Consider the following 23261-nt stretch of genomic DNA (forward strand, 5'->3'; position numbering starts at 1 on the left):
GGCAGTTAGTGTCCCGACAAAAAATTAAAAACATGGCAAATGTCCTGAGATTTTAGGACAAAGTTATTTCCTATATTTTATTGTAAATAGTTGCATAAAACAGTTATTTTCTATCCACAATACCTAAATGTTACAAGAAACAGAATAAGCAACTAAAATGCTAGAAGAATAAGCTTTTATTTAGACAAAATGTTAAGTTATATCCTTTGTACTAACCGTGGGTATGTGTCGGCCTGTAAAATATGATGCTTGTGCCGAAAATGTCCCCCTTTGGCCATCTGAAAAGGTGGCAACCCTATCTGGACTTAGCTTTGGACAAAATGAGAATGTGCTAAAATGACAGGTATGTGTCCCAAAGGATCCCCGCACTATGAAATACACTCCCGAGCCATGATAAACAAAGCTCATCCTTGAGCCTATTCGAACAAAACCTTGATAATTGGATAGGAGATCGTAAATTTATACCGATCACTTCCCTTATAGACAGACGTTCAATAAGAAAAGCATTTTCCTACCCCCCCCAAATCCTTACGTATACTCTATAGACGCCCATGGTACTCTAGACCCAAACGGTTTGTGTGCTCAGTTGGGCTTGTAAGGATCTCTACTGGTCGTTAACCTCGTAACGACCTATGAGCCTAAATGTTCCATATTATGCGACAATACAGTGTTCCACATTTTGGGAATGGAAAGTATTACGCCCACTCCACGCCTAAAGCTGCGCAGAACAGACCGCGAGGTACTTCGCTTGGAGATTACCCTATAATCATCTTGATATTAACCATAATAATCTTTTATAACTAATCAAGCAATCAATAAACTATACACAAAAAAATAAATAAAACAACAACTATCCACAGAAACACAGGACTAAATCCACAACCATTATTTCACTGTTACCAGGTGAACTACTGTAGAATTAAAACAGATGCTGTACAAAAAAGTGCAACCTGCTACAAAATTATAACTCTATAACACTGAATTCTGCTAACGCTGATAAAAGAAAAGTCTTGTCCAAAATTAGGAACGCCCAACTCCTATTTGTCTTCCATGAGACTTATAATTACACAAGCCCACAGACTAACAAACGTAAAACTTGTCATAGCATTATTATCAGATGTCAACTTGACCCAAACAAAATGCGACCAAACAATCAAGCCGTCTAACGTTATAAATAAACCATCCCGCTTAAGCAATTCCCTCTGCTCTGTTTGGTCGTCGCAGAACATTACCCAAACTGTAAGTATGAAATATCGCGAGAGCGCAGCTAACCAAGATGGCAGCAGTAATTGCTGGGGAGGGTGGTGGAGAAGGAGAAATTACACCCGTTTCTGCAGATATCAGTGGGACAGAAACGGAAAACGGGTGAGGGTTGAAGTATTGGTAAACACAACTGATTTAGCTATTAATCGCCCAGTTACTTAGTTTGGGATAGAGAGAGGACCAGAGCTGATTTCCTAGCTATTCCTTTCTGTTGTAGATTCATTTTAAAATGTGCTTTTAATTTTGGGAAACAGCTGTGTTGGACTTTATTTGTAGCGAGACCCATTTTTTCACAGATACAACCATACTGTACGGCTTGTCTAGAGTAATATCTTTTAGCGATGCGATCTGTAAATTGCTTTAAAATTAGTTTTTGTTTTTGTGTGCGTGTTTTTTGCGGGGGTCAAGTTACATTTACAAAAGAGTTTGAGTGGGTCAGTTCATTTTAAATGATTTTAAAACTTGTGAGGTTTAAGTATTTATCTTTTACTTGATCACTAGAGAAAGTTTACGCTGGACAGCTCCACAGTATATCACTGGGGATGGGTGTATTTAGCTATGCTGTAATTTGCAAAGTTTACTTTTAACATACGTTGTCTGCTTTTAAATTGAGTTTTTGGTAATGGTGGAGTGCGAAACATGCCATTAATGACCGTTTCAGCACCTTGCAGTTTTTTGTAACCAATATAATTGTGCTTGTGTAGTATATTCAAATACACTATTCCTTACTTTGTGTATGTGAAATGAAGTGTAGCAGCTGATAATTTTGTAGTCTACTTGTTCTGTAGAATCCCACTGATAGCTGTGTTTGAGAAAGCCTTATTTACTTGTGATTGTTATGAAGCTGTATCTCATTGCCTAATTGCCAAAATCCAACGGCAGGACGCTGATTTTGAAATTGTGTTGTTTTGTTAGATGGAATGTTTTCTCTCACTTTTCTTAAGCATATCTATTGCACATTTAATAGTAAATTATTCGGTAGAAATTACATAGTTTTCTTGTTATTTGACAGTTTTAATGAAAAAAAAACATAATTGAATAGTCTGAGAATTTGGTGTCAGTGGTCATAGGTTATGTAATCCAGCTAACATTTGTAAGCCTAGCTATAGCAGTTCCACTGGATAAATTTGCAGTTTTCCATCCATTTGTTTTAAGTTAGATGTGCAGATAGAGGGAAGTTCTTTGGTTTACGGAAAGCAGGAGTTTGTCCCAGAGGTGGGAATTCTTTGAGAGCTGCTATGTCAACAAATCTACTTTGTTTTTCAGTATAGCTTTAGGTCCCTTGACATTGTATTTATGTTTTGTATCAGTTTTAAGGATATTTAATAGGTTAAGTAGGAGTGTATCCTTTACAGCTTTGTAGGCCAGGTATGGATTACATACCTCTCAATCTTTTGGTGCAAGGAGTCTGGGCAAAGCCTAAAATAATGGGAGGGCAAAGGGTCAGAAATACTAACAGATTTTAAATATTGCTCATATAAAGTTAGTTGCTAGAATAGTAGCATTTTGTATCGGCATGCATTTTATTTTATATATGAAATTCGGCTGTATGCCACTGTTAAGTGATTTTTTTAAACACCTTTATTGAATTATTTTTTGTGACCTAGCCAAATTTACATTTTTGCAAAAGAAATCAAACTGCATTAAATTAACATTAGCAAACATTATACTTCACATATATTGCTATATATCCTATAATCTACCCAACATTACATAAATTCAATTCCTACCCCCCTTTTAAACAGGAAACCTCTTTGCTTATGTCAAATGATGGTTTAATAATCATACATGTTTATAAATTTAGGTATGCCCTGATTAACACCAGTTTCTCCCAAAGTCTACACTGGCACAGTACCACATACTTATGCCTGTACCTATATCTGTTGGTAATACCCACCTATTTTGCAATGTAAATTTCTTGAAAAATAACTTTATCCTGTTCTGTCCTCTGAATTTATGTATATTGTTATCATATTGCTTTCTCAACTGTTCTACAAATGTTATGTATTGAGAACAGCTATACCAACATTTCTGTTTTTTTTTTCTATGTACCTGTATTTTTTATGTAATGTTTATAAGTCTACTGTTTGTATTTTTCTGGAGCTTTTCTCCCTGGGCCTCAGCTGAAAATAAGCTTTTTGCCCAGTCAGACTCTCCTGGTAAAGTAAATAAATAAAATAAAATGAATGAAAACAAACCACACTGACACAATCTTAGTTACAATCATTTTATATCCCAAACCATACTTACACATTCCCAGTTGCAGACATTATGCATCACTTATAATCTACGTAATCATTTTCAGTCAAACATTACATATCTCGTTTAAGTCCTACCCTTTTCTAAAGATCTCCATTCCAGTTTTATCTGTACTATAGTATGTTACTATATTCAGTACTTCTAATATTGTTTGTTTAGATTCCGATTTCCATTTTCTAGTAATGCCACCATAATTGGATACAGCAAGGCCTCACCATGTCTAGGCAATTCCGATTCTGTATCATAGCTCAGAAAAATCATATCCCTCGTCACACCAATCCGCCCACCCAGCAGTCTGACAGTGCATCCTGCAGGGAATCCTTAAAGTCTGCCAACCCACCGCACTTCCAGAAAATGTTCCCAAGTACCTAGAAAACCACAGATTTTAAAAGGATCAGACCCGAAATATGTTGCAAAAATCTGGACATTTGAAGAGGTATGAGGAACTATATGAGGCAGGGTTTTAGTAGCTCTGGGTAAGCTGCGAAGCTCATACCCAAGACTTTTAGTGAGGAACTGATTTTTTTTCCAGGTCAGGCATTTAGATATCTGCATACTGAAGGGGGTGTTGTATTTTAATTTGGGCCAGATGAGGGACAAGTAGAGGGGCATGATGGTCTTTTGATCTACAGGAGATGGCCTTAATTAGTTGGGTGAGGTAGAAGGCTTTTCTGTTGACTTGAGACTATGTGGTGACCAAAAGATCAACAACAGTGCCTAGGTTTCTAATAACAGTGTTTATTTTAAGAAGGATGTAATTTATACAGTATGTATGTGAGAGCATTTGTTTCCCAAACACATGGTCTTGCATACTTTGGTGTTTAGCTTTATACTATGATCCTGACAAAATTATTTTGTTCAAACTAGACCCACTTGGAGGATTTGAATATCTTCAGAGAAGTGGTGTGTATTTGTGAGCCAGTTGGCAGTCTGGTGGGTCGCATAGGGATGTATATCGAGTAACAGTTCATCCATGATGTTGAGTTGAAAATAGCTGACATTGTTTTAGCTAAGTCTTTTAACACAAAGTGCACAGATTTGCCCTTATCCAGTGTTTCAGGAACTCTTTCAAAGAAATCAACTAAGTTTGGTAGGTATGTTTTGCATTTTGCAGATCTAAATTGTTTTGGGTCTAGGGATTTGTAGACAATCAAATGCAAATTATGTTGATGGATCTGACTGGTATGTAGTTGTCAGGGTCCATGTAGGGGCCTCCCTTGTGTAGAGAACCCACTACAGATGTTCTCAAGTTTCTGGTATGTATCCATTGGTGATGCTGTGGTTGGACAGTGTAAGGATGAGGGCTGAGAGAAGGGATATTTTGGATGAGGGCTGAGAGAAGGGATATTTTATATTGACCAGAAAACAGCCAGTGTGTGTTCTAGACTGCTACAGCTAGCATTGTTGGCCTTGGAAAGTCCTTTTTGCATCCTTGCAGACAGATTAAGTGGGAGGGAGCATGGAGTGGATAGTTTGGAGGAAACCAAGGGAAGAAGTTGAAGCAAAGTTTGTCTGCAAAGATATTAACTATATCCTCAAGGGTTTGAGTGAATGATGCCATTAGAGATAAGCTGGGTTCATTGTTAATTTATTATTTCTGGATGTTCTTTACATAATTAAAGAATGAAAAATGTATTGTAGCTATTTGTATTTCATAATTAACTCTGCAGAATTTGATTTTGCTCCTGAATTCTTTGTTAATCCTTATGAGCTTGATTTTTTTAATACAGCGAAGGGTTTCTTGTCCATTATTTAGGACTATGGGCTTTTCCTCATGCTGTAATGTTTGTTAATAGTTGAATTCCACCAAAAGTGTGTAGAAACTTTGCATTGTACTGTGGCAAATAGGGACATTTACCTCTATGCAAGAGTTGAGATAGGTGTAATGAGGTTAGGTAGGCAGAATGGTCATCAAGGGATTAGTGAATAGGATGGGGGATTGTTAAAGCCTTCATCAAATGCAATGAGATTGGTCTTGCAGAAGTTTCTAAAGACAGTTGGGTTGGTTGTTGGCCTTTACTGGGAATGTATGGTGAAGTAACACTGCTAAGTAGTCTGACTTTGTCTCACAATTTAATTTCTCCAAGAGTTTTAGCTTTCTAATACCATGACAGGAATGGACCTCATTCCTAAGTCAGGGTAGGATTAAAGGTCATGAGCTTATTATTGTTTCAGTTTTTGTTGTTAGTCAAGAGTTCTGTTCTCTTTACACCATTGTGTCCAGAATTGCCGCCTCTTGCATTTCATATAGAGTTATATGTATTTGTAGCATATTTAAGTTTTATTGTAAATTCATGTTTACTAGTTCTCAGTACTGTAGCTTTATTTCCTGTTTCTCTCATTTTTGCTTACAAATCCTGATATTTTGACTTTTTTCCTCTGTATGTAAGGCACTGCAGTTGCTGTGTGTAACAATGTTAGTGATTAGTGCCACTTTTGCCTTTTCTTGAAGTACTGTATTTTTTCTTGCACCTATTTTTGAACTGTTGGTAATGGGTGATCCCATGTGGTGTAAACTACATCATTTTCAATAATGCTTTGTGGTTCACATTTCCAATGTCTCTTATCTGTGTCTGTATTGTAGTGTTTGCACAAACCCCAATTCAACAGTGTTGCCACTTTATTGTGTCTTTCTGTGTACAGACCTTCAGCCATGAATGTATCACACCCAGGAACAAGATGTGCAATTGTTTCCAGTTCTGTTTTACAGAACTTGCATTTTTTTGTTTCTCCTACTTGTTCTATAGACTTTGCAAACCAAAATGTACATAGTCCACTATCTTAGGCAGCCATTATTAGACTTCCATCTTTCCATCCCTAAGCCATTCCTGCATCAATATTGGTCAACATAAGGTAATTCTAGAAGACCTCTACACTTTCGACTGTATTTGTGGACTATCCCATTATTTCCTTCTCATCTGATAACTTTTCTTTGTATTCTTTATTTTGTTTTTGGGACTCTGATTTTGGTCTACTTCTGGTTTAATTTCTGTTCCTAAATTCTTTGGCTAATCTGGGCTTGTACATCATCTCTGACATATTCTCTTTGTGATTTTACTGTTTGTATATGATGAGGTCAACAAATATGTATGGAGCCCCAGAATTGTAGATATAGACATGTGGTCAGTTTCAGAGAGGTCCATGCCTCCTTCATAAGAGGGATGTATAATCTTGATTTACACTGTTTTTATGTATCATTTGGTAAGCATGAAGTATTTTTCTTGTTTTCCTGTCTGACTTAGTTTAGTGCCTTTTGTGGACAGTTGGTCACATCAAAGCTGTAAGTTAGAACAGGAAAACCATATCTGTCTATAGCATGGTCTTTATCCCTGGTTGTCAAAGCAGTTTTCAGTGTTAGCTTTAGTCTTCTGAAGTATTCTTTACTGAGCTTTATTTGCATTTATTCATGTTTTCTTGTTGTCCCTTCATCTTCCCAAGTATTTATTCACTCCCTCTTGATCAAATTTATTTATATCACATTCCTGTACCAGGTTGAGATATTCTTGTTGCTACAAATTTCCTTTTATAATTGTTGCTTTTGCACATTTGTCAAGAACAACTGTCATTCTTGTATCATCTGAGAAATTTTAACTATTTATAGTTGTGCTTTTAGATCTTTTTTGATGGACTGTACAGGTTTAAATCATCCACAAAATGTAGATGAGTTGCCTTTAGACATGGTTGGTTTCTAGGAGCTAAACTGTAACCATAGCCTAGGCTGTTAAGTAAACAGCTTATTGAGTTGTCAGTTTGCCTGTTACTTCTTCCCATTTTATGTCTACACCAGAGCTCCTTAGTGTTTTTTTTTAATTCTTCTATCCATTCAGTATTATGTTTAGCAAGATCTCCATAAACGCTTCTCCAGAGTATACCTATTTTATTCATTTTTTTTGTTGGTGTTTTTATTCTTTTTGCTTTATTTCCCAATTCTTTATAAAACGTTTTTGCATTATTATTGAATTGCTCATTCTTTCTCGCAGTCCGGTTCGATTCTCAGCTAGAGCGTCTTCTGCGTGGAGATGTGTGTGAATGAGCGTACCTTCGTTGAAGGTTGTGCTTCAGGGCTGGCAGCTCGGCACGTAAAAATCAACTGCCAATCATTAGCGGGCCGGAGTTCAGCTGTGGCGACCCCTAACCGGGAAAAACCGAAAGACACATACATGCATTGAATTGCTCATTCTGTACCTTTTCTTTATATTTATGTACATGCTTTCTAAGTTTTTTTATATTAATATTTTAATTTATTATTGGACATAGTGTGTGATAAATACTAGTCTTGTAAGTTGCTTTTAACATGTCTTTCTGAGAATTCTTAATGGTCTGTTCCCTTTTCTTTATTCTTCCAACAGTGATGCTTCTTGTTTTAGCTGCTTTATAGTTTTCTCCATTTGATGCTTCCATGGTGGCATTCTGCTTGTTTCCTGTCTTTCCCTGGTTACTGCACAGTTCTGTGGTAACAATTTATCTGTTAGTTTAACTGCAAAGTAGTATATACTTTTAATTTCTTTTTTATCACGCAGATTTTTTTCTTAATAGTTTTGATTACTGTGTCTAACATTTTGGGTTTTATAATCCATTTCTTTCGTCTGTCTCTGTGAAGTTATAGGTCTTCCCTTAGATAATTTTTTCGGGATTGAGAGCATCTTTTTTGCTGCTTCCTGTGAGTATTCTAAAGAAGGTTCCAGAACATTGTCCTGTGATGTATCCTCTTCAAATGCACCCTGCTTCATCTGTTTCTCCTCCATATCTGGGCCCATTGGCCCATCATTCTGCTATATTACCTTAGTCAAGTTTACTATTATTTCTTGCTCCTTTCCTTGTACAACTGGACTTTTGTATGGGTATCCTATGGCAGATCCTCCTCAGATGCATCACGGTCCATCTGCTGCTCCTTCATATGGGGATTCATTATTCCATTATATTGTGGCACTGCCTGTGTTAGTCTCCACACTAAACCCTTCACTTTGGAAGTATAAACTGATGGGATAAACTATTTGTTCAATTTCAACCTCATTAATGTTTTCCACATTCCCCGTTTGTAATCTTATTTTTGGTTTTGTGAACATTTCCATATCTGAGTGCTTTTGTCTGTATTTCTCTCCCGATATTTTTAGAGCTACATTTTTATGTTGATTAGCTTGGTTTTCTTCTTTGTATACGTACTGTATTAGATCAGACCACTTTTTCATGCTTTTCAAAAACCTTTGGTTTTTTTTGTTCTCCGTTTATTTCTCACTCCTCTCTTGCTTTTTTCCTAGACAGCCAAATGTTTGTTTATTTCTTGTTGATCTGCTGTATTAAGAAACATAAATTTTTGTCTGTAGCTTTTCATAGTTTTTCTTCTGCCAAGTGTTTTTTTTTTACTAAATGTCCTCTGTCTGGAAACTTTGGGTTTTTGCTTAATAATACAGTACATAATTTCTTTCTTATTCTCAATAATTCATGTTGTCATCTATGTGCTCTTTATTATCCTTTCAGTCTTTTTGTTTTTTGTGGACTACTTTTTTCCTTCTACTTCAGGGTGTGGGCCTTCCCTGAGTCTGGCCTAACCTTGTGATAAGAATGTTTCCATGTTCTGAGGATTCTACAATGCATTTTTTCAATTCTGGCAACAGTGTGTACACCAGGAGTGGGAATTTTTTTATTGTGTGACCTGTGCACCCAGTCTTACTTATTTTGTAACCTACCTTTTTCAATGGTATATCAAATACAGCCTCTGTTAGTGTCGTCTTTGTGAACTTTAACAACTGTGTCCACCAAGTGAAAGTACTCACCAAGACCTGAGGATCAGTTCAGTTCCAGCAATTCTGCCCTTGTTTATTTTGATGATTTTATCTCTCCATTCAGAATCCCTAATCCCAATGAAAGTGTGCTAGTGGGCAAGGAGCAGACCTGAGTCATGCTTGTCAGGACAATATTGAATTTGTTGCAGCCTCTTGTGGGAGATGGTACTGTTTGAGGGAGTTTGTAGTGAAAAAATCAAAGAAGCATTATGCATATTTGTTCAGAGAGGTGTAGATGTTCTAGTTTATGGATGAGTAGTTAAAATTCCCCAGAAAGATGGTATTTTCATTACTGTAGTTTATTAATGTATGTTTCTTGATTTTCAGGTGCAATAGATGTTTGTTTTTTTTTTTAGTTGACTCGGATGTGGAATATGATCTTATTTACTGATATTTGAGCGGGAAGGATTTCAAGGCTGTTCTGACCAAATAGTCTGTAAGTGGTGGTCTTTTGCAAAAAGACAGACCATCACCAGTGTTACTGCTGTCCATGATTGCAGACCTAAACAAGTGGTAGCCAAGAGAAGCTTGGTAAGGAAAGAGTGTTGCCTTTATTCGTGAAGTAGGTTTCGATGACTGAAAAAACGTGGATATATTTGTACTGAGATGGGAATGCGTTGAGGGAGAGCATTTTCTTCTTTAGACTCCTAGCATTCTGCAGTGATAACTTGATATTAGCCAGATTGGAACTTTTTTTACTTAATTGACGTAACATTGTAATGCATTAAAGAAGAACTTTTCGTAGCTTATAGCTTAGCAATATTTGGTTAAATCTTCCAATAAAAAGCAAGGAGAAAGAACTATTTTACTGATGGCTTTTCTCCATTAGCAAGTTTCATAGGCCTGGTGCATCCCAGTCCATTCTGTTCTTGGGGTCGCTCTGCTCCCCGTACCCTACCCCCTAGTCTCACCCCCACCCCTCTATACCTAAATTTATATCCCTTAACTCCTCCCACTATACCTCATCATCCACTCCAATAAAATTGGTCATTATCTCAATGTTTAACATCACCCACTAAATCCACACCCAGTCCTATGCTGCATTATTTACTTCCAATAATCTAGTTGTATTCATCTCCCATTTTTCACATTTTTTCTTACCCTCTAATTTCACTGGTCTTACCTAATCATTTCAGTAAAGTCTCTTTACATCCCCTTTTTTTGCCGTGACTGGTATGCATATAAATACATTGATTATATTTCCCTTTTTACACTGGATCTTTCTTTTAACAAATGGCACTGCCCTAAATTCTGCCTCATCATTTTCTCAGTCAACTTCTGTCACAGGTTTCCATCTAAACCTATCTAAAAGTTACTTAAATACATCTCTCATCTTATTTCATATAGCTCCACTACGCTTCCCAAAGTTTAAAATACTTCAAACCAAACCGATTGCTATCCAGATTCAGTACCATCTTAACCGACCAAAAACTGCTATAGAATCTAATTTATATAATTTTAGATTCTAAAACATCCCTCAGTGTGGTGATATCCACCCTGCCCAAACCCAACTCCCTCTCCTGACCTTTCAGCGCATTCCACCCTATGTCCTATTCTCTCTCCTAACCGTCAGTCCCCTCTAAAACCAGAAATTTAGTTATACTAAATTTCCAGAGCATTTGTAAAAAGATCACTAACTTTCATGTCTGGATATCTTTCACTTCTCCTGACATTATAGCTGCTACTGAGACCTGGCTGAAACCAAACATAAAAGACTCCGAATTTCTCCATCCTGGCTTTAGCATTATTAGGTCAGACAGGTTTCACGAAAAAGCTGGTGGCGTCACATTCCTCTGTCCTGGCTCTTACAATATTACTCCCTACTCTAATCCTATCCCATAGTTCTGTAATGCAGAATTTCTTATGTCTTCAAAGCTTGTGTATTACAGTATTCTATATACCCCCTGGTCATAATATTAGAGTTCTAGATGACATCCTCTCCTGGATTGCCAACACTATCAAAAACAAAATTATCATTTAAGGAAATGTTAATATTAACTGGCTGAATCATACCTGCAAATTCCCATCCTTTAGCATTAATTTGTACATATTCACCCAAGTCATTTCCACTGCAACTAAGTTTAACAATAGCAGCAAGCAGGGCTCCATCCTAGAACTGAATCTTGGTCGCTTACCCTAGTAAGATTACCAAAGCTGGCACTTTCCCTGATACATTTAGTGACCATTTCCCTGCTGATATTCTCAGAACATTCTCACGTTTACATGAGGAACACCATTGTAAGTCAGTCTGGAAGCTAGCTAACTTTAACCGACAGGTATTTGTTAATGTACTAAAAACATGAACTGGAGTATACTAAAAACATTACCTCTAGATGAAACAGTCAATTATTTTAGTAGAATTTTCTTGGATACCCAAAAAGCATTGCTGTCCTTCATATAAAAAGAGTAAAATCCAGCCATGATCCATGGTTTAGACCAACAAAATAATGACAAGTAGGGACAAAGCTATGCAAAACCATGGCTAAAAAATAAAACCTTCTCAGACCTAAAGTTTAGTCAGCTCTGTAACCAGCTAAAAAAGCAAGTAACCAAAGATAAGAAAGATTTATTATATAAAAGTGCAATCAATTCATAAACAGAATCTCAAGATATTCTGGTCGAGTGTTACTTCACTATTTAAACTTGGAACAAAAAGTAATCTTTGTCCACATCCTGATAAAACTCCCATACAAATTGCCAGTCTGTTCAATATTCACTTCATTGAAAGTGTATCAGACTTCCCTGCAAGCTTGTCCCATTCCCATCTTTTCTCTCTTATTCTCCAGTAGCTCCAAACTCAACATACCTTCATCGCAGTCTACTCCCAAATACTGTCCTTCCACTCCTCTCTTTCAGTTCACCTCAAGCATCTACTGTTACTTCTATATACTACCTTCACTCTTCAACCTGTCTCTACTAATACCATACAGACTACCTAAAGGATACTTAAAACTATTGACTGAAGCCATTGTATATTCAGTTATACTTGTTAACAGGTCCATCCTTGAATGCTGTGTTCCAGTAGTCTGGAAAATGTCTTTCATCATACTGCTCCACAAAGGAGGTAATTCTGATATTTCCAAGTACCATTCTGTTGCCGTCCTGTCCTCTGTTTCTAAGTTTATAGAAAAATGTGTCCATATACAATTTCTAAACTACCTTTTTAGTAATCAGCGTTCATAGTACCAATACTACATTGCTATCCTTTATGGATACTGTTAAAGCAAGAGACTCTGGTAAAATTTTTGTGCCTATTTCTTAACTTATCAAAGGTCTTTGGCAGTGTCTCACATCCTCTACTTCTAAAGCAGCATACTAATATTGATCTTTCTTAGCCCTCTTTTAGATGGTTCTCTAGCTACTTATCGAATAGACAACAGGCAGTTAAATGACTCTCCCCTTACCTTCTCAAAAGTACTGGAGTCCTCCAAGGCTCTGTACTTGGCCCTTTCTAATGTTTTTAAAAATAAACTTCAGATTTCCTCATGCCAGAGCGCTCTCGTACAATATGCAGAGGACTCGACCATTATTTGCTCCTCCATTACTTTGCCTCACTTCCAACAAATCACTCAAGATGCCATTACCTCCACTGAGACTTAGCTTGGTAACAACCAATTGTTGCGTAACTCACAAACCAAGATACTCCTTTTTACCCCTAAAACATCTGCCTCAAACAAAGCCCACTTGACAATACTGATACATACTAACACAACAATTGAAGTAGTTTTTACCATTGAACTGCTTAGAATAGTAATAGATGAGCACCTACAATTTGATCTACACATACATCAAAAAACACATCAGAAAATTGGAATTCTATATCGGGACAAACGCTTTCTCAACTCTGTCACTATATCCTTTTTTCCCCACTCTCTTGTATGGTGCGCTAGAAGTTAATATACAAACTACCCTAAAAATAAAGCTTTGTCTTCTACAATAAAATTGCTAAATTTGCTACTAAATATTCTACTCATCATTGCATAGCTGTGCATGCTCTTAACTGACTGGAACTCGCATAATACTTTATTTAATCTGCAATTTACAACAGCTCATAAAATAATCCATAAACCTATGGCCTGCCTTGCCCTCAGTCCATCATTTTGTAACTGTTTACCCAAAAGATCTTTTAGATCTGAAAACAAAGAACTTCTATTGAGCATAAAGCTAACAAATCCACTGGTGAAAGTCTATTCTGTTGCTCTTGCTAAAGTCAGGAGCATTCTACCCTTAACAATCAGAGGCAACCAAAACTTAGCATGTTTTAAACTTACGTTTAAAAGAATGTTTGTCAAAAACTTGGATCTGCTCCTGCTCTAAACCCTGGCTAAATTACTTCTACTGTAATCCCAAGTAAATTGCCTTCCTCTTGTCCTTCCTTTGTACTGTGCCATCCAACGTGTTTCTTTACATGTTAAAGATAGGACACTGAGATTTAAATTTCTTTTTATTCTTTCCATTTAATATGTTTTGTATCTCTTCTTTTGTAGTTACTAAGAAAATATGTATCTCAGTGTTTTTGTTTGACAACTCCTGTAAGTCTGTAGCAGTAATTCTGGTAATATCTTGAAACAGACTTACTGTCTTTTGTATTTACTAGGAGTTTTTTCTACTGGGCCTTTTTCTGTGAATAGACATGTTTTTAATCAACCTTGTCCTTTCATACATATCATCTGCTTGGTATACTGTCTGAAAAGTGCTCATTGTGTTATGAGACACTCTTCACTAATTATGTTAATTATAATATCTAATAAGTCCTCACTGATTATCTTTTTGTTCTGGATCCTTTCGCTCACTGGGCCTCAACTGAAAATGGGCACATTTTGGCCCAGCTGGACTTTCCCAGTAAACAAATGTCAATAAGTAATTTCAAGCAGCAGCCTGAGTAAATTGACATTACCTTAAAAAAAGTATTGTGGGGGTAGAGAGAGTCTTGGCCAGTATGTGGAAGCCCTGATGAGGTGCACACCATCCCTGACAAAAAAGGCAGGGCTGTATTCCTTCCTTCTTTCTCCAGACTAATACTTATTGGGCCTTCTCAGAGGCATCAGTAACCAAAGCAATTAGTCTGTCAACTTCTGCTGATTATTGTGGCACTGTTCTTGGTGATGGTAGAATACTGATCAGGAGTAGTTTCTTTTTCTTAGAATGTGAATGGTCTTGCAGATCTAGACAAAAATGAAAGAATATTTAATCATATTAAGAAATGCAGAGTGCAAATAGCCCTGCTACAGGAGAAACATTTGGAAAACACAATGTGAATTTGATGAAGAGATTTCAGGAGAGAATCAGGGGCAAAAGAAAAGAGAAGTACTTAATCTTAGAAACATTCTGTAACAAATTAAACAAAACTGAGAAATATACTATACTGTCAAAAATGAGACTGCCCCCACCCTTGTCAGGCTTCATAAATTTCAAGGTCTTATTACTCAGTAGTAGAAAAGGTTTTCTGTCTTCACTGGAGCTATTACAACCAAAACCTTTCTTCAAAACTTTGGTATATTCATAAATATCAGTTTCACAAACCTTCTTAAATGCCTGAATTAAAGGGTGCATTGGCAACAGGTTGTTTCGACTTGCTCTTTTGTGTCTAGGAAATAAGTGCATATTTCTAACAGAAAAATAGATTTATTTCTGGAGGACTGTTTGGCACAGCACAGATTAGATTATGGTTTATTTCTTTTTTTTTTTTTTTTTTGAAAATCTCTGCTTCAAAGGTTCCAATTATATTTGGCTTTCCCAAAGTGCACATAGATGCTAAAAATTTCCAATTTAGACCTACAGTATCTACTCAAGGTTCAAAGACGCATCTTTTAGCAGTTTTTATTGACAAAGTTAAAACCATTATATAGGAATAAAAGTCCTGTTTTAGTGGATTCTTGGGACTTTGTGACATTTGAATGATACCTTATTTGACTTCCATATTAGTTTCTTGTCCACTGACATGGCTGATTTGTTTTAATGCATTCGTCAAGAAGTAGGGATTACTTATCATGAAGTTATTTCTACATTTGACTTTTTGATCAGTGCTGAAGTTCAGTTAGTGGCAGATGTTATTACTCTAGTTCTGGAAAATAACTTTATTTACTATGAGGGGGAATTTTATAAATAAGTGAAAGGGGTGGCATTTGGGACAGCCTGTGCCCCCATTTTTGCAAATTTAGTGTTAAAACTTTGGGAAGAAAAATATATATTTAACAACAATGATGTGTTTCCTTTCTATAGAATAACCAAACCAGTGTGTGACTGCAGCCTCCACATAAAACACGGGGGGGGGGGGTAAACCAAGCTCATGTAGTGCTGAATTGCACCACAGACTCAGTATTTCCAGTCTAAATTGTTGTAAAAATACAAAGGAAGCGTAGAGTAACTTAGTTACCAAACCACCAGGGACTATTAGATATGAATTTATTAAACCATTAGAAAAAAATGGTTGAGCGCTTTCATCCTTCAATTCTAGGACTTCAGAAATGTTTTGTTTTTTTCCTTTCTATAGATTGTACTTGCGTTACATGGATGGCATATTTATATTGTGGAATGGGCCAGATGACATAGTGAAAGACTTTTATTACCTATTTGGAAACGACTGACGTTTTCAAAATTTACCTTTGCACATCACAAAATGTTAATTGTCTAGATGTGTTGCTATCTAGAGAAGTGTTTTTTTTTTTTTTTTCATCTATTTACTGGAAGCTTGTCTTCAATTCATATTTGCATTTCCACAGTAGCCATCCTTTTAAACAAAAAAGAGTTTATTAAACAGCAAGCCATTAGGTTATCCCATATCTCAAATGAGAAATTTAAAGTGGAGTTAGACCATCTGAAAAAAAAAACTGATAAGTAGGAAACACTGCTTATGAAACTGATTTAGTGGAAATCCTTGTTTTGCTAGTGCTTTTGTGTAACCATTTAGTGATTGGATTTGAGAAAATAAAAAGTATTGTACAATAAAACTGGAAGATTTTTAAAGGGAATGAAGCTATTTTTAGTAAGCCTGGTGACAAACCATTTGTGTTTAAGGTAAATAGTATTTTTTTTTTTACATTTGTTGAAAAATCTGAAGTTTACAGCTTTGTTTACAAGCCAAAACTTGGTACAGTTAAGTGCAGGAGATGTACAAAATGGTCATACGTAATTTAGACTACTAACCTAACCCTGGACAAACTAAGGGGATTTTTCAGCATGGGAAGTGTAATACTTCAAGGATTGTGTGTCTAGCAAAATGCTCGATATGTGAGGCATTTTATGTAGGAAAGACTGAACACCCTTTGAAAAAGGAGTGTGTGAGCATGTACATGATGTCATCAAGGATAACCTTAAAAATGCGTTTTATAAACATTCCCTAAGTTCTGCATCTTTAAAACTTTTTTTTTGATATTTTAGAAGTTTTGCCTAGAGATGCTAGAGGTGATGCATGGGAGACCCTTACAGAATTTAAAGAGCGCCTTTGCCAGTTTTGTTTGAATGCCCTGAACTATCCAGGTATTAATGGAATGGTTTCTGTTGCACCCTTTGTTAAAATGAGATCTGCTAAATTCTGGAATTATTTTTAATGAAATTGAATTTTAATATTATTTTTATTCATTTTATATTTATGTGCATGAGATTGCTTTATATTATGTTTTTAGTCATTTATATGCTGTATCTCTGTAAGAAATTATTTATGGTGATTGGGTAGGGTTATTTAAAGACATGGGGAACATTTACGATTTGTTCTGTTGACGTCTTGTGTGTTTCAGGACAAAAGTGCTTAACATTTAGATTTAAAGAATTTTAAATCTTTTGGTCTTTCCTTATTTAGTTCATGTTTCTCTGAACCTTTTGTGGTTAATAGTTTTTTTTTGTGTGCAATACTTCCCTGGAGTTTTATTTGAGTTATATGTGGGAAGAGACTAAACAAATGATAATACAAAAACTGAGAAAGTGGAAGCTGTTACCTACAGATATGGCTAGCAAGATACCGGCAGTAAAAATGTTTTAGTCTTGTACACATCAGACATTTTTATCAACCAATGGAGAGGTTTTGGCCAGTAATTAATAACGAGTTGAAGGATTTTAACTGGGAGGGGAAGAGGGCAAGAGTCAAGTTGGAAAAGTTGATCCTCCAATAGAACAAAGTGGTTTAGGATTACCTGATTTGAAGGAATATTATAGAGCTAAACAGTTAAGGCTCTTATGCATAGCACAACCAGAAGGCTGCAGTTCAAAGTGGAAAGGGATGATGAAGCAGGCAGAATTCAAGAAGTAAGGCAAGAGTGGGATTTTGGATGCAGGTCGTCAAGAATAACAGTTATAAAGAACGTTATGTTTATAAAGTAGCAGAAAGCATACCAAGAACTAAGCCAACACAGGAATGGGGAAGGGAGATGCTGCCAATGACTACATTTAGGGTACAGATTTAGGGTACAGAGAATAGGTAAGGGGGGACTGGAATTTACTGGAGGAAACTGGCAAAGGAACCAAGGTATTGGGAACAAATAATTAGAGAGGAGAAGATGTAAAGAAGAGATTTCAGCTGTGTGCTGGAAACTGCCTTTCCTGTTAGGGATTGACACTAGAGTGTAGTCAAAGGGAAAAGGATAGGGGAATCTAAGCGAAAGACCTGCACTGTTTAAGTTGAATCCATTGCAGATGCTGCTGTTGAAGGGAGGGTTAGTAGGGCATATAAAATTGCACAATAGGTACAAGAGTCAATCAGGAGGCCAGAAAAGATTGGGAAGAGAGACTAGATAAGCAATTCACAAAGAAGCAATGGGAGAATATATCTATGGCTTCCAAATACGCAACAAAGTCTAGAAGATTTAGGATTTTGCTTGGGTGAGTTTTTGAGTCTTCTTGGTGTATAAAAGTACCTATGCAAATAATTTTTCCTCTGGTAGACACCAAATGTTGGTGGTGTGATGAGGAAGGAGGTACCAGGGAGCATATGTTTTTAGAATGTAATGAGTTGGCAGACTTTAAACATTCCTTAGAGTACTTTGTCAGTAGTAATGGGTCAAGCAAATGAGTAGAACTAACTAAGGAATGGGAACTAGGATACAGAATATGAATTCCCTAGACATAGTAAGGCCTTGTTATGTTCAATTCTGGTGCTGCCAAAAAAAATAGTAGAAAATGGAAGTCAGAGTCTAAACCAACCATACTTGAAGCAGCAGTGGTAAAAGAACAGGAAGTGTGATCTTTAAAATAGGGTAGGAGCAAATTACATAGAAAATAAATGGAAATTGTAGTAACAATGCAGGCAGAAGATTGTTTTGAAGGAGGAATAAGTTTAAGAAAAGGCAGTAACTGAACACTGTACAGTGTATGTACTCCAATATTACATAGAAAAGTATATGTGATGTAAAATGTTTGTGAATGTGGACTTGTTAATATGGGTTATTTACATTATAGAAATATAACTTTGCCTGTGTCACAAGTGATAATTTAGTAAACGTGCATTTTTTGAGTAGTTTCTTTCTAGCCTTAGACACACAGATTTCCATTGTCTGTTTTCACATAGTGTAAAGGCGTGCATCTCAAGTTATTTACACTTGTATGGATAATGGCCTTGTCATATTTATGCTTGTAATGAGGGGACTTAAGTGCTTTGGTGTATTGTGATTTCTAGCTCCTGAGAGGCAGCTGTTGCTCAGGTTTGAGAATGATGCATTGCTGTGCTGACTTATGGCATTGCCTATATCAATGCCTTTACTATATTGACTGGACTGTTCTTGTAGCCTGAAGGACTTGATTAAACCACGTTAGTGACATTTGTCATTGATGTTGCTGGTGGAAAATACTGTTTGCTGTTAGTGCTGTGGAATAAATGTGTGTGTTGCTGAGGGTTGGCTGCACTACATGCATCTGTAGTGCCATTCCAGGAACTCTTTATGATTTTGAAAGTGATTTTTTTTTTGAGTACCTCAGCATGAAAAGGATTTATATTTGCCCTGCAGTGTGTAGGTGTTTTAGTATATATATATGCCAATAATCCGTGTGAGAGGTTTGCCTCACAACTCTCACACGGAGATTTGTTTTCTTGTAAAAGTAAATGGTTTCAGTGAGCATGTGACAGTACAATGCCTCAGGATGTCTAGTGCTAGGAGGCTGGCAACAGATAATGGAGAGACACACTGTGGACCCATGGTTGATCTATAGGTGCCAGGTGACATGAGTTGTTTTGGGATGTGGTGACCTATGGCTTAAGTAGGGGGAGCAGCATGTTTGTAGAGAGAGATACTGAAGCACATCATTTATTAAAAAAATGCAGTATAGTATAATAAAGCACAGTGTACTTGCTGTGTGGTGTACTAGGGGACAAAGCAGTTACTGGACAGTGCAAAACATTGGAACTTCTGTACTATTCAGTACTACTCCGTATAAGTCAATGTAGTACAACCAAGTGCAGTACATTTCACTAGCAATATGGCTTACTACAATACAGTGCTGTAGGGATTAAATGAGTAGTGAACTCTGGTGTTGCAGCACAGTAAACCAACAGTGCCACAGGCAGGAGTATTACAGTGCTGTGACCAATGCATCATCAATTAATATACGATTGGGCAACAAGCATGAATGCCACATCACTGTAGATATTCTGTGCACACTACTTCACATGGTGCTTAATACTGCTGTAAAAATGTCCCAAGATTCTGTGAGGTGGGCACTACAGTAGACAAACTGTTACAAGACATTTTGGGTGCCATCTGCATGAGTGCTATAAGCAGACTAGTCAAGTTGTTTCCAGCAGGCATGGGTGTCACACTGATAAATACAGTATAGAACACCAGAAGTAATGCATCACTGTGTACGATGCTATCCCAGCAAGGCTTCAGTGCATCAGGGAATGAACAGTTGCAGCAAGTATACAATACAGCTGGATGGGATGATACTATTACTTTAAGGCTTACAGCGTAACACAGATACGATATAGTAGAACAGTAATCACTTGCAGTTTAGAAAAGCTTGGCAGGGAGCAACAGGTAGCAAAGCCAAATTTAGCATCAATGACTAGAAAGAAGATGCCGCAAACTGTTGCCATACCTCTCAACCTCTTAGGACAGGAAATCTGGACAAAGCCATAAATAATAGGGGGGGGGTCAAAGGCCCAAAAATAGGGACAATTTTTAAATATTGCTCTTACAAACTTAAAGTTAATAGAATAACAGGCTTTGCATTACCTTAAATTTTCTGAGGGGTATGAAGTGTAAATCTCAAATGTATGTCATTTTCTGACTTCTATCCTCGGTGATTTGCCAGTTTGCCAGAAAACCACAATTTTTTGAGAAACAAACCAAAAATATGAGGCAAAAATCTGGACATTCTGTGAAAATCTGTACAGTTGAGAAGTATGCACATTAGGGTGTGATAGTCACAGTAGTCGAAAATGGGAAGAGAAGAAAGGTTACCAGATAGTTGCTGCAACCTGTCATTACACACAGCAAGACACAGGGGATCACTAGAATGTACTAGTTCTGTTAATACAGTATGGGATGAATAGAGCAGTTAGTGAGATGGGTACTTGTTACTGTTTGCACTTCAGTACTGTTGCATATTCTCCAAACTGCCGCTCTTAGCACAGTTTGCAGATGTTGAGGGACTGTTTCCAGTCAAATCCTTAGTAGAGGTCAAGAATGTTTGGGCATGTCAAAGCATTCACAGACATGACAAGTTTAAAGCACATCACAAAAGAATACAATCCAGTGAAGAGTAAGCCCTGCTGTGTACTAGCTAGCAATACAAATCAGAAACAGCACCAGCCCTTACCCTCACCATTGGACCAGCTAGATCAGTTTCAGATGCAAAATTATCACAGCACAAAGCAGAACCTGTAAATCAGCAGTAGCAAACTGTAAAGAAGTGCAGAAGTTTACTTCCCAGATGTTGTGGGACTGTTTCCAGTCAAATGATGTAGCAGAGTTCAAGGCAGGTTGGTCATGCTGAGGCCCAGCACAATGTACTGGTAGCATTTGCAAATGCAACATGTTTAAAGTAGTCCACAGGACCACATATTCCAGTGAAATCTCAGTGTCTTTCTAAATTTTATTTCCTTTTGTCTTGACCATCACTCCAGAACTTCCACACTGTTTTGACCTGCTTCGACCATCTTAATGACATTTACTTTCCTCATTTCTAGTGGTGCTGCCCTGATTGACGCTGTTGCTGCTAGCTTGGAAAGTGAAGCACCTAATGAAAAAGAAGTCCTGGTATGCAGTTTTTTTCTTCAATTTTTGTTTTTATGAATGGATCCTTTAAACTAATAGAAAAGGATGTGTCATATCTTGGCTTGTCAAGTGACTTCATAACAATGTTATACTGTTTCTGTGTATTTTCACGCATATTTCATTATTTTATCCAATATTTGTGTAGTGTACATATATTATTGTATCGATTGCAACTATTTGTAACCTTTTTTGTATTGGAGATTTTCTTCCTGGGTTTTATTGCCCAGTCAGACTTTTCTCAGTTACAAATGTGAAATAAGGTACGCAAATGTTGAAAGGGTCATGTTAAATGACAACATTCATAGTCTTGAAATGTTATTACTGTATGTTATTACATGTTAGAGGGTACATTTCTGCACACATTTTTCATACAAGTATAAAATTTGAAATGAATGCTTGTGTAATACCGATAAACATTTTGTAAGATTAACTGTTTCAGTGATTGGTGCAAAAATCAAAAGTTAGGTTTAGAATTTAGATGCATCAAAACAGTCAGGTTTATAGAGAATTACAGTTCTGAAAATCTCTTGTTTTAATTGAAGGCTAATATAGTTTATACAAGTACTGTTCAAGTATTTTAATATTTTTCATTTTTATTTGTAAACTTATATTGAATACAAATGTCAAAATAGTTAATTTTGTAATGGAGTGAATATCATTTCAAATTAAAATGATGTAAACCCTACATGGAGTGTTGCATGTGAAGCGTACGATAGTCTGCAGTGGAATAATGAATTTATTTTGAGCTAGTAAATGATTTTACACAGAATGAAACCATGTAGGTTGACTGATGCTTGGAACTTATTTAAAAAGACACAGGTTCTCTTGGACATGGAACAGCATAGGTTTGCTGAAGGAAGACATTCTTTTGAATGTAATAACATTAACATCCGTACTGGATCAAGGACTGACAGGGCAAGCTGTTTCTTGACCTTCCTAAAGTACTCAGCACTTTTCTCCTTAAGGGAATAATTGACAAGTTAAAGTCATTGTCTAGAAATACATTTATCAGTGGGTACATACATTTATCAGTGGGTACAATCAGGCTACAACAGATTAGGGCTTACATCTCTATCCCAGTGAGTGCTGAGTTGTGTCCCACAGGGCTCTGTACTGAGGCCAGTTTGTTATTGGGTTTTTCTTGTAAAGTATGGCTGCAGATACCCAGTCTTACCCAAATCAGCATATTTGGTTAACAGTTACTTCAGTAAAAGATAAGAAGTTCTCCAAGATGGTTTGCAAAAACATATCTATTTTTCAGAAACATATCTAGTACAATAACCTCATCTTTTATGTCATTAAAAGTTCTCTAAGATGGTTTGCAAAAACATATCTATTTTTCAGAAACATATCTAGTACAATAATCTCATCTTTTATGTCATTAAAAGTTCTCTAAGATGGTTTGCAAAAACATATCTATTTTGCAGAAACATATCTAGTACAATAATCTCATCTTTTATGTCATTATAGCTTCAAAGAAACTGGCAAAAGGGCAAAACCTGTGATTACTGAGTAGGTGGTCAAATAACTTTTAATGATGGGAGAGTTTGAGTGGCAGAGTAGTTTAAGCTTGGTCAGAGTTTAGCACATTGTTTTTTTTTTTTTTTTAAATCATTCTGTAGCCCTTCCATTTCGATAGGGCATGTCTGGTTACATCAGAGAGATTGTTGCACCCCTTTATACCTTGCTGATCTGATTCATTGTTGAATATAGTGCTGTGTTCTTCAGTCTTTAAACAAGTCATCTGAAACCA

The 23261-nt window shown here is 36.5% G+C and overlaps 1 protein-coding gene across 1 annotated transcript in view; it reads left to right on the top strand.

Moving 5' to 3' along the window:
• Nucleotides 1–1262: 1262 nt before the first annotated feature.
• ASH2L (ASH2 like, histone lysine methyltransferase complex subunit) overlaps nt 1263–23261 on the top strand; it is a 658852-nt gene continuing 636853 nt past the window's right edge. Inside the window, exons 1-2 of the mRNA XM_044082241.1 lie at nt 1263–1365; nt 21421–21490. Coding sequence (XP_043938176.1) covers nt 1277–1365; nt 21421–21490 — 159 coding nt within the window. The 5' untranslated portion in view covers nt 1263–1276. The remainder of the gene's footprint in view (nt 1366–21420; nt 21491–23261) is intronic.

This window comes from Protopterus annectens, chromosome 9.part0 (assembly GCF_019279795.1).
Source record: "Protopterus annectens isolate FY-2018-M chromosome 9.part0, PAN1.0, whole genome shotgun sequence".
Classification (NCBI taxonomy): domain Eukaryota; kingdom Metazoa; phylum Chordata; order Ceratodontiformes; family Protopteridae; genus Protopterus; species Protopterus annectens.